This window comes from Rhinolophus hipposideros, assembly GCF_964194185.1.
Source record: "Rhinolophus hipposideros genome assembly, chromosome: 9".
In the NCBI taxonomy this organism is placed as follows: Eukaryota; Metazoa; Chordata; class Mammalia; order Chiroptera; family Rhinolophidae; genus Rhinolophus; species Rhinolophus hipposideros.
Genome location: NC_138055.1, coordinates 67,233,530 through 67,246,251, shown reverse-complemented (window position 1 = coordinate 67,246,251; position 12,722 = coordinate 67,233,530). Strand labels below are relative to the sequence as shown.

General features: G+C 37.1%; 1 protein-coding gene across 6 annotated transcripts in view; it reads left to right on the top strand.

Moving 5' to 3' along the window:
• TSPAN8 (tetraspanin 8) overlaps nt 1-12,722 on the top strand; it is a 234,628-nt gene that overhangs the window by 190,095 nt on the left and 31,811 nt on the right. For 5 of the 6 annotated variants that reach the window (XM_081059236.1, XM_081059235.1, XM_081059238.1 and 2 more), the window contains one exon: nt 6,969-7,138. In XM_081059236.1, coding sequence (XP_080915362.1) covers nt 7,079-7,138 — 60 coding nt within the window. In that variant the 5' untranslated portion in view covers nt 6,969-7,078. Of the gene's footprint in view, nt 1-6,811; nt 7,139-12,722 lie in introns of those variants that run through there. The other variant, XM_081059239.1, reaches the window with a different exon arrangement.

Below are 12,722 nucleotides of genomic sequence, written 5' to 3'. Positions count from 1 at the left end.
AAGGACGTTTTCACACCTGAGTATAAATGAGGAAAGGAACTAAAAGAGAATTCTAGAAGAAATGGTGTATTCCATGCTTGGCTTCTGGAACGATTGCATGTGAATATTTTATTCTTAAAGACATGTACTTTATTTGGTAAAGATTGAAATTGGGGTGATCCATTCAAATGGGATGACAGTGAGGAAAATGTAGCCAGGTCCTCTTGTTTCAGGAACTATGGTTTAGGTGTTAAGCCACAGGTTTCCTGGAATATCTGTTTCTTTTGCCTTCTTACATTAAAAGAGAATTAAGTCTTCCAAATGCTCAAGGAAAATCTAAATAGGACACTCTGGTTTAAAAAGTAATTCAAACCAGACTTTTGAGTTTTTTTTCTCTTTTCCCTGGGCTTCTTTGGGATACATTTTGTTCTTTCTTATAGAGATGTGAATTGCAAGTTTGGGATTTCCTGATCAATGACCTTTTACAGTGACTTCCTGTTATTTTATTTTCCCCTGAGAACCAGAGTAACCATGCAAAACATTCCCACTGTGTGAGGTTGAATAAACCTTTCTAATTTAGAATTAGTCACTTGAGAGATCCTAATTAGCATTATGAGTAAAATGTCTATGTTTATTTCTGACCAGTCATGGGATATGCCTGTGTTAAATTCATTGTAGCATTTTGTTGACTCCTTCACTTTGAGAAGCTGGTGTCTGATATAAGCATTAAACATCCCCACTCTATTTTAGTTTTCTTCTTTTTTTTAAATTCTGTGTTGGTGGCCTCCAGTCACTTCCCTACCTCTTAATCACTGTTACCTCAGAGCCTAATCATGCCTGGCAGCTAATGTGTACCTTGTGAACTGACCAAACAAAGGACTGATTCAGAGAGAACTGGTGGAAAAGCAGGTTGGCATTTAAACTTTAAACTTAAAAAGCAAACAACAAGGCAAATATTCAGCACACACAAAAAAATGGAGTATCCAATGATCCTGGGCTGGTGATTACAAAGCTCTGTTTTGTATTCTTCCTTCTTGTGTTGAGTACGGTAGTCTGTACGTGGGCACACATCCTGATTTAGAGAGAAGGAAAATAAGATTGACCTTTGAGAAATCAAATAGTAAAATCTGAAAGAACGGCGCAGGAGCACAGTTGCATTTAAGTGAAGAATTTCAGATATATCTAAAAATGCAATTAAAATGTGGTCCTGGAAGCAGGACTGAATTGTAATTACCATCTCGTAAATGGATACCTAGTCAATTTTCATGTCTCCTTGTCTAGAGATAGGCACACCACGGACTGCATGGCGTTCAGAGAAGGCAATCTGGATGACAAAGAATTTGGTGGTGTGTCACAGCGATATTCAAAGAGAGAATGCTGCCATCGCTCAGAGCTTTGTTTGGGGGTATGGCTGTTGGATCCCTGGGATGGTTCTAGACTCATCAGCCTATCAAATCCTGACAAAGCATTCATTGACTCCTTTACTGAATTTACCCAACCCCCAACCTCCTAAGATACTTACTGTATATGGTCTGTCTTCTGTGCTGCTTTCTTACAGGGAGAGGATTTTCTGGTCACCCACTATCTTATGCTATAGAGCTTAATGGGTGCATTTCTCATGATAAACTAAGGAATCAATATTCTGGTTTCTGCGAGATCATTTAAGGTGCATCTGTCCTCCTAAGAAACAGAGCACTTCGGGAAGGGCTGACAAAGCTGAGCTTCAAGGGCTAGGACCTGATCCTGGACTCCACCCATGAGATGGCCTCTTTCTCATCTTGCTGTAACAGCGACAAGTATAAAAGGAGTGTGCACACTGCAGTGAGGTCTAATAAGAATTCATGGGCATCTCTAATCCATCATGGTTAGAAACTGAATTTTTAATCATTGCACCATTTTGCCTCAGTCTTAACATTTTGCCCCAGTCTTGACTTGACAATAGATTTTGGTGATCTAAAGGATATTTCCTCATACACATTTTCATGTTTTTCCTTATGTGACCTACATGGTTAGTAATTTTGTTTCCAGGTGCAAATGATGAACATTTTAGAGGAAAATTATTGGACATCCATTCTTTGTGGATACCGTATCACTGTTTCACAACGACAATTCCAAGCCACACTTTTTTTTTTTTGAGCTGAAATTAATACTACTTGTAGATGTTATTTTAAAATATCCTGCAAAGGAAGAGAGGGATCATTCTCCTAGCAGATGCTTCCTACCCCAGAGGGAATATGCAAAAGGTTTTTATGAGCCAGGCTCCATCCATTAGCACACAGGGTGTGAAGCATAGACCATTGCATTCAAATGAAAGCATAAGAAGAATAATGGTCTTGGGAATGCTGGAACTGGACTGGAGGATAAGGGCCAAGACTGTGCCCCTCTAAAAGGGGTCATAAAACCCATAAATGGGCAGGCTCGATTTTCTAAAAATAAGAAAAATGGGTTTTCAAAATGAAAAATACTAAACTACCAAAATTTTCTCTTCACTCAAATTGTTTCAAATCGGTGACCTCATGCACGTACACACTCACACCCAAGAGCACTCATGAGAAAGAGAAACTTCAACACCATTTTTCTTGTTACTGCTACCAGCCTTTGGGAAAATGAATGGAATTTTCACAATGCCATAACAAAAACCCATATCATAGAGAATGCAATGATAATGGAAGAATACATAAAATAAAAGGTAATATAATCCCTTCTCTAAAACACATGGTTTGGTTTTTCAGTACCTACTCCACTGACAAATATATTGGGAAACAAAAATCTTCCTTGTTATATTTTTGTTTCCAAAATCTAGGTACCCAATATATAAGTGTACATACTGTAAAATTTCCCATGAAGGCAAAGATTTTTGTCTTGTTTTGTAACCTGCTGTATCTCTAGCACCTAGTAAAGTGCCTTGAGTATAGTAGGCATTCAATACATTTGTTGAATGAATTATTGGGTGTGTCTTGTAGAGGGAAACATGATATCATGATGAAAATAGGAACCTCCTATCTGTGCCTGCTTTCTGGTTCAAGTCCCAAATGTAGGCCTGATTGCTTGATGACCTAGAGAAAATGCTGTATTTTATATAGGGTGTCTGATGGTTCTACTCATGCCCTTCTACTCTGAGCACAAGGAATGTGCTCGTGCTGCTATCAAAACCAGCATGGTCCCCATGCTGCTGTCAAAACCGAGCTCAGTAGGACTGCCTCGTGGAGAGTTTTCCTGATTAATCTGATTTGAATCCTCATTCTGCCTTACCCTGTACATTCACTATGAGTGATAATAATTGACATGATGACAGCATTAGGAAAATTTTATCTAAATTTATCGAAACTTTCCTTCTGCCCTTTCCTTTAGTTCTCATTTCTCGTGCTATCCCACTTTCCTTTGCCTTTCCTTCCTGGCCTGGTCTTTCCCTGAGTCTAAGAGTTATTAATGACATCCTCTAACCCTTCCTCACCCCAACCTTCCACTATTAAAAACCTGTTCAATGACAATTTCTCAAGATTAAGTTGGTAACTGACCCACAATCATGGTATACATAACTGAAGAGATAGTTGATGTAAGTGGACAGAATACTGATCTGATCATCATGAGACCTCATTTCTAGAAAGATCTCTGACACCAGTTTTGTAAACTTGGGCTGCTTAATCTCTCTGAACTTCTTTTTTAATGTATAAAATGTGAGGGTTTGTCTAGGTTAGTCTGTAATAAGAGCTATAACAGTGGTCCATATATCTTTCAAAAATATGGTCTGGGGTCACATTTGTTTTGGAATTGCTATGTACGTTGTCACCTTCTTAAGTATTAGCAAGTTAAGATTCTGACAAGTCTTGAATTAAGAAACTATTTTTCTTTAATGGATAATCTACTTTCTTATGGGGGAGGGATAACATGTTGGTAGTTCCCTAGCACTCCATGAAGGAATCCCTAGTTGAACTTTCTGGGAATCTTGGCTGCAAATACACATCCCTTTATCTTCAATGCCAGCTGCAATGGATATAGATATAAGTAGGTCAGGATTTTGGTCTTTCATGCATAAGAGATCAAATAGGGCAGAGACAAAAATCAGTATTATACAGGATGGTAATTTTAGACTAAAGATTTTTTCAAATTATAATGGCATGAAGACTGAGAAGCAAGCAGATCCACGCAGAGTGGGGACAGTGGATGTGGAAGGGGAAGGACCCATAGGTGAAGTGCCATTTGAGCTGAGTACCAAGAGGTGTTACAATAATTCACCAGGTAGAGAAAGTGGGAAAGCATATTCCAGGCAGAAGGAACGACATGGTATAGAGGCATAAAATACCAAGGTATATGAGTCCTGTGAAATAATTTTGTGGTTATGCAGTCAAGCAGTAGAGGTTGCCTGGGGAGAAAGGAGCAGGAGAATGTTCTGGGAGATGGGCAGATGTCTGCTTGCCATTGTTACAGAAAAGCGGTGGGAGACCCAGAAAGCGGCATGCAGAGATCAGGGAGAATACAGCTTTATTTCGCCTGAGGACTCAGCGGGATCGTTCCCAAAAGACTGAGCACTCGCTGGGGTCGGGCGTTTTGTATTATAGTGTTAGGTTTCCGGGTTTGGGGGCGTTCCCGCCATTGCTGTTGCGGTGCGAAGGGGTTGGTTAAAGCAGGCCTGGGTATCGGGGAAGTCCGTCCCTAACACTGTCCCTAACAACTGTGATCGCTAGATACTGTTCTGGTGGAAAAGCCCCCAACAGCTGTGCCCACAGGAAACTGTTTTTACAAGATATCAGAGGAGGGAGGGGGATGGCTGTGTTCGCAGGGAAGAAAAACTGCTCTAACAGGGAAGAAACACTGCTCTGACACCATGTGCTTTAGGTGTTATTCTAAGGAGTCTGAAATGTATCCAGTAGGTAACAGGGAAACATCTTTACCTTGGTTTTTAATCAGGGGACTTACATAATCAATGAGTATTTTACAAAGAGAGGTATAGAAAGAAAAAGACAATGTTAGAGTAATGAGAGAAATTTCTAGAGTACCAAGTCAAACTGGAGGAGCAAGAAACTGGCAGGGAAACTAATTATGATACTATGAAATGGCTCACATAAGAGATGACAAAAGGCTGAATAATGACAGTGGGAAAAGAATGAGATAGAGGAAACAGATTTGAAGGAAATTTAGAAACTCAGTAAATGGTGGGAAGTGATTCGATATGAGAAAAAAAAGGAGGAATACAAATGATTCTGCAGTATTTAGCTTGGGCAACTAAATGTGTGCTTATCACACTTACTGGGATAGGAATTTAGAGGAGTGAACTGTTTCATGTAGATTTTTAATTGGACTGGGGAGTCTATTACATAGAGTAATTTTCCTGTAAAATGATACCATTGATTTTTGTGTTTCGGAGCTCAATAATGGTTTAACTAAAGACTGTATTCTTTTTAAGGAGATTCAACATCTACAAAAAAAAAAATCTATTACAAATTAAAATTTGGTAGATATTCAATATATGCTTGTCAACAAAGCAGCATTTTAATTTATATGTTTCTTTTGATTTACCTCTTAAATAACGAATAATCATTTCTAAGACCATAAATCCATTTAGTTATTCATTCAGTCAAAAAATCTCTCTTCTTTTAGCTATGAATAATCTAGCCACTGATATTTCAATAGACATTTGTAAAATGATTTCCTTTTTCTAGGAGGAAACAGCACAGATACCAATTTTAGTGATTATTTAAATATTAAGCATTATTATTTTATCTAATCCTAAATTTTGCCTTAACACTAAATGTTATTACTGCTAATACATTAAAAGTATATTATGTTTATAGTCAAGGAGTGGGATTGTTTCAAAATTAGAAAAATTATCTTTTAACTATTCAAATTTTTTAAAAGTCCATGCTTGCTTATCGTACAGAATTTTAAAAAGATTTTAAAGACTTAATCTTTCCAAAAACCTTTTGAAGTATAGGGTTCTTTTATTTCAGGGAAAAAGAACTTCCTTTTAGAGGCAGGATGTGGAGACTAGCATGACCCAAATTGTTTACACAAAAGCAGTCCACACCTCCTTAATTAGGTCAAAGAATTTTGCCTTTACCTGCAACAGCTGCCTTCTATTAACACTAGAAACAAATTGTACAATCTATGGTCACTGAACTATGACCACCTCCTCATTTTAAATTTTTTTGCCCAAGAGACCAGGAATCCAGAAATTGAGTTGGTGGTGAGGAGCTTTGCTAGACATAACTTACCAGAGAAAGGGAAGAATAGTGTCCGCCTTAAAAACAAACTGAACTATCAAAATGACTTCACATTATAAAATGAACACAATCACAGCAGTCAGAGAGTGACTCCTGAGAATTTTTTTCCTTTTACATAATAAAGAAATAAAGATAAAAACTTAATGGGTTTATGATAAGCAGGGCAGCCTCTCCCTCCCCACTTCCGCCAACCATGCTGCACTTTAGGCAGCGCCATGAAATAGTGTGGAAATAGATTTGGAAGTTTTGGAAGGCAGGTACATGTAATGGTTGTTCCCACTGTTCTGGGATTCAGGATAAAAGGGTGCTTGTCTAAGCCTTCAGATTTGGCAGATTTCTAACTGCATTTTATAGCACCTGAGAGAAATTTTGCATTCTTGAGAAAATGCAATGCAAAAATGACTTGAGACACAAAGTGCCTTATTCTCAGAGCAAAACGATCTTATTTCGGTAGAGTCAAAATAGAGGGCAGGCAAGTCAGACTGTGGTTTCTGAAATCTAACAACCTCGTATCGCTGTGCCATTCTCTCCCTGGTTCAGGGCCACTCCCTTAACTTGATATCTGTTTACTTTAGAGGAGGCAGTTTTTGCGAAAGGATCATAAATATCCTGGCCGCATGCCCCAGCAGCCATGACAAGCAAAAGAACACACTCCCTTAGAGATAGCCCTTATGATATTTAAATGTGTGGGTTAATTTTTTATCCACTTTAATAACTAGATTATTCCCCCACAAACACACTTCTTTGCTTTCTATTTCTGTTCTGAAGCCGTGGGCACAGAAATCTCTACAGGCAAATTACTTCAGAGCACATTGCAAGACAATCCTATAAGGAACAGTTAAGTTCACCGGCATCTGGATTCCTGATCCTTTTGCGACATGGCAGGTGTGAGTGGCTGTATAAAATATTCTATGTTTATCTTCAACTTCTTGTTCTGGGTAAGTGTTTTTCTTTTAATTATCAATTTTATGCAAGAAAGGGGATCTTGATATAAATATCATAAACAAGAACAGACTCTGCACTACAGAAAGAGGAGGAGGAGGAAAATGCCTTTGTCCATTTACTTGTTTGGATTTATTTATTCTTTCTTTGGTTATTTCAGTAATTGAAATGAGGCAATGACTGAAAAAAATGCACTTCAGGATCTGTGAGGATAAACATTTCATAAATGTTTTGATATTGTTGCAAAAACAATCACAGAGGAAAAATACCCCTTTACTAAAGGACAATTATTCTTAGTTGTATGTCATGCAGGCCTTCCTAGTTTAAGGACCCTGTGGGAAAAAGCTGATCTGATTCCATCCGGATGGAGTCCAAACCTCCGAATCCCAGCCTTTACATCTGGGTTTGAAACAGGTGCATGGTGGGGTGTCAGAGGATAAAGACATGAGAAAGAATTATTTTCAGAGACCCAAAGAAGAAACAGTGGGCCATATAAAAAACTTGAGAGGGAAACAATAAAATTATTTAATCATGAAAGATTAAATTAAACCACCAGGTTTGTATCAGCAATTTAAAATTAGGATTTTGATGTGTCATCATCATCCCACCTTTTAATCGACAGAGTTTGTATTTTAGCAAGTTCTTATGGTTCCCTTAAAATCTGTTGATATAAGGTATAGCAAATAAATTGATAAGTAGAATCTATCATTGGAAATCTATCATTTCCATTGGAAAAGTGGAAAAATTACATATGGAAAGGCAATAAGGTAAAGGGCCAGGATGTTAGAAAACTGATGTTATCATTTTTAGTATATATGGTGCAATTATAGATTGTTCAAAAGTAAATCAGTAGACATAGCTGAAAGTACTCAAATGAAAAATGCATTTTGTATATTGATTTAAGAACTGACTTAAATATGCAATATAAGCAGGGGAGAGTTCTGGTTTTGTTTTTTACCTGGTTACCTTTAGTAAATAGGCAGCTGATATCTAAATAGGCAGCTGATATCTAAATGTTGGTAAATTTCTGTTGTATTGAATTAATAATGTACCTAATTAAATGTAACTACGATAATACAGTCTTATTGTATAGAATGACTTCCCATTCAATGTCAGCAGCCCTAATGAATACAGATGATATGTTGGTGGAGTATATAAATAATTAAAATAAAGAACGTCTGTCCTTTGTACTTTTTCTTTTTGTCTAGAAAAATGGGGTGTCTTTGCAAATACATTAAATGAAGCTCATGAATATGTGCCAGTTTTTAAAGTTAGTCCTGATAAATTTCTTCCCTGAAATATTTAAAATTGGTTAAACATTGAGAGTAGAATATAAACAATGAAATGCCTGTGTACTTTGGTTGGTTTTGTTTTCAGCTTTTTATTATGGAGTGTTTTGAACATTCACAAAATAGAACAGGATCATCTACCCCAGCATCTAGCCCCAACAGCCATGAAACCATAGCCAAACTTTCCCTGTTCATACTCTTATCCCTTTCCCATCCCATATTATTTTGAAGCAAATCCCAGATACATCATTTCATCTGTAAATATTTTAGTATATACCTCTAAAAGATAAATAATACTTTTTAAAATGTCACAACATTGTCATTATCACACTCAAAATTTAATAAGAATTTCACAATCAATTATCAAATATCCATCCAGAGTTCAAATTTCCAATCACCTTATAAATATTCCTATTTGAATTAGAATCCAAATAAAGTCTGCACATTGTGCTTGGTTGATGTATCTTTTATGTCAGTTTTCGTCTTTAGGTTATCCCTCCATCTTTATCTCTTTTTTTTTCTCCCTTGAAATTTTATGTACTGGGTACGTTGTCTTATCACAATTTCCACCATCTGAATTTTGCTATTTACCCACAGTGTAGTTCCTCTGTCTTCTGTATTTTATCTAATTTTCTAGTCTAATCAGGCAGCTTGACAAGATTCAGGTTATTACTTTTGGCAGATACAACTACTTTATAAGTGATGCTGTGTTCTTTCATCAGGAGGTATATAACATCTGACCAAGTCACGTTTTATGATGTTGGTAGCCACTGATGCTCAAGAACCTAAATCCTTAGTTCATTGAGAGTTTCAAATTGGTGATACTCCATTTCTGTTAGTTTTCCTTTATTTATTAACTAGAATGCTTTCAGTAAGGAGAAATTGACCACTTACTGATTGGTAACCATTGGTATATAGTTTTTATTTTAAACGGCAACAGACATTCCTTACTCTTTACCTAAGAGATTTCAAAATAATGAGTTAATTTTCTGGTATCATGCAACAGTGATAAAAGCAAGTATTCCTGTAAGTATCCTATGAAATGATAAATTTAAATGCTGTCACAGTTCTCATCCTCATTGATGTGTAATTTATTCCATCTTTGGTCTGTGGGAACATCTTCAAGTTGGCTCCTGTGTTCTTTTGACATGATCCTAAGAACTTTGATAACTTCTTCGCTATTTGGTAAGACAAGATGTTCCAGACTCTCTTCCCTATTTCCTGCCCCAGACCTGAAATCATGCATTTCTCCAAGACGTCTTGATATCTGTTTTTAAAGAACTGTAACCATTGTCTTTTTATGACACAGAATATATGTGGCCTATTTAAACAATCCAAAAGTTGAATATGCGAATAAATGCATGACTCCTGTTTTAATAACTTGTCCCAAAGTATCCAACCTGTAGCAATCTTCATTATTAAATTATGAAACAGTTAAAATATATCTCTGTTGTAAAAATAGAGCATACAAAGTGAATACATCAAAAGTCAGTGTTTTGTTAAATAGCTAACCAGAAATTGGGAATAGATCTGAATTTTAAACAAAATGATAAAGACAGTCTAACAAAGGGGTATGTTATGGGTCCAGGACTATATATGTAAGAGTAGAGTTCAAGCTGAGTTGTAGAGATCTGTACCATCTGTACCTAGACGCTGTTATTGCTTTCCTAGGGAACTCTGATTGTTTAATGGTTACCATTATTTCTTTGTTTTTCTGACAATGAAGATAAAGCCTTTCTGATACTGTAGATTTCAGTTAAATATTTCTAACTTCCCTGGAGTAGAGGCCTTGTTCTTAACATAAATTTTCTGGTGGGATCTATAACTTCTATATGAGCATCTTGCAGTAGAGTCTTTGGGTGAAAGCAGCCGTTAATAAAGACCAATGATAACTTCTCACCCAACTGGTAACATCTTTTTATTGAAAATCTAGACTGCAGGAGGAGTCTCTGAGGTTAGGGAACCATTCTTCTACTCTCCCTTTACCCCTGACCCAGAGTTCTCAGTTGGAATTTTACAGTCCTTCATAGGAAATTAGCAATTTGTCACATCCTTAATGTTTACTTAAGCAAAATTTTAACAGTCCCACTGATGTGGTTTTCTTGTAGATATCCATGGTCTTATGTTTTCAAATGCATTCTTTCTGGTGTAACTTGCAAAACTAAGCCTTTGCAAAGTAGGGCCAGATGTGGAAATATCTCTAAGATAGGCATATGGTCATTTAAACTAAACATACCAGTTTCTTTTGTGAGAGAACTTGAGATATGCCACATAAATATGCAGTGATTTCCATTTGTTAGAATTAGTAATTGAAGAAAAACATGTGAAAGTGAAAATCACTTCTAATCACTCATGCTAGAGTTTGATGCAAGTTAGAGTGAACTGGAGGTACTGCAAACAATAAATTATAGGTACAAAACCTATTTCTTTGAGTTTTGTGTCAAAACAGATGAACTGCCCATATTTTCTTATGCTCTTCTCAGATAAGTCAGGCTTCGGAGTACTGTAGAGCTTGGGTTGTCTTAGGAGTCTGGGGAAGCATGGAATAGGGGGCCTTCAGCCAATGGATGTGTGGAACCATTGCCAGAGGAGGAGAACTATGGAGAGGCCAGCTTTTTATGAAGGAAAGCAGAGTGAAGGAACATTACCAGTCGCAAATGAGGTGAGGTGAGAAAGAGGTCCAAGATGTAAAGCCAAATGCATCAGCAAGTGAAAGAAGCCAATGCATAAAGTGGTTTGAAGAGAGCAGAAAGAAGGCAGAATTTGGAGAGTGTCCAGGAACGAGCATTTTGATGTTCGTCAGGGTTATTTTATGTGGTGCCTGCGTCTCTACATTAGCTGTTCTGAGAGCAATTAAGAGTTTAGACAGAGCAGACATAACTATGAGATAGGGGTACATTAAAAAATAGGGCACAGTTTTATTTCATTCTGTCAGTTGGTGAAATCGCTTAAGATAATGGCCTGACATGGTTGAAATGTATGAATTTTGTAAATACAGCAATTGCCCACCACTAGGCAATCAGGGTGGCACTATAACAATGACAAAAGGTGTTAGAGTCCAGGGGTTGAGGCCTCAGGCTGACCCCGCAGCTCCTCCATCATTAGCTGTGTGACCTTGGAGAAATTAGTTAACCTGTCTACTTTAGTGTTCCTTAGCTGTAAAATGGGAATGAATAGTAGTGGTATCTCTCTGATGGAGTTGTTGTGAATTATTTAATTCATATATAGAACTCAGAGTAATGCTAAATAACTGTTTAAGAAACAGGCATTTCAGCCAACATTGTATAAGCATTTTTATGAGACAATATGAAATTACTATGCGTAGTGATGAATAAATTCCAATGATGGATTTTTAAACAGAGGAGGAAATAAGATGGTACGGATTAAAAGGTGGAACTTCTTCTATCACTAATGAATGGAATGGAAAGAAATTATATTTTATAAACAGACATTCAAATCCTGAATTCAATCCATATGGCTTTGTGGCCTGGAACAGGCTCCTTGACTTTTCTGTGCTCCCTTCTCTGCGTTTGTTGAAATGAGCATGATCCTTTTACCTAGCAGGATTAATTGTGAAGATGCACTAAGGTACTTTATGAAAGCCTATAACCAAGGATTGACATACGAGGTCAGACAATTAGGTTCCCGAACTCATCCTAAAAAAAGTGTTTCATACCTCATTACTGAATATCTCTACAGTCACCTTCGAAGTACCCCCCTGGGAAGCTATGCACCGATGCCAGTGCCTAGTCCACCCTTAAAGGCAATTTTGGAACTCTTTCTTTAGAATGCCCATCAGAGCTGTCGTTGTATTACACTTGATGTCCTGAATGTCATCAAAATGTCTTCCTTTCAATATTTCCTTTATCGTTGAGTACACAAAGAAGTCATTGGGAGCCAGATCAGGTGAGTATGGAGGGTATTCCAATACAGGTATTTGTTTACTGGCTAAAAACTCCCTCACAGACAGTGCCGTGTGAGCTGGTGCGTTGTTGTGATGCAAGAGCCATAGATTGTTGGCGAAAAGTTCAGGTCCTCTAACTTTTTCATGCAGCCTTTTCAGCACTTCCAGATAGTGAACTTGGTTAACTGTTTGTCCAGTTGGTACAAATTCATAATGAATAATCCCTCTGATATCAAAAAAGGTTAGCAACATTGTTACAACAAAGTTTGTGAACCTAATTGTCAGAGCTCTTGCAATAATTGTTCAATTAATGCTATTTTTCCCAATGCCAACAATCCTATTGCTTTTTAATTTTAAAGTGTTGGAATCTGGTGTGATAGTATTTTA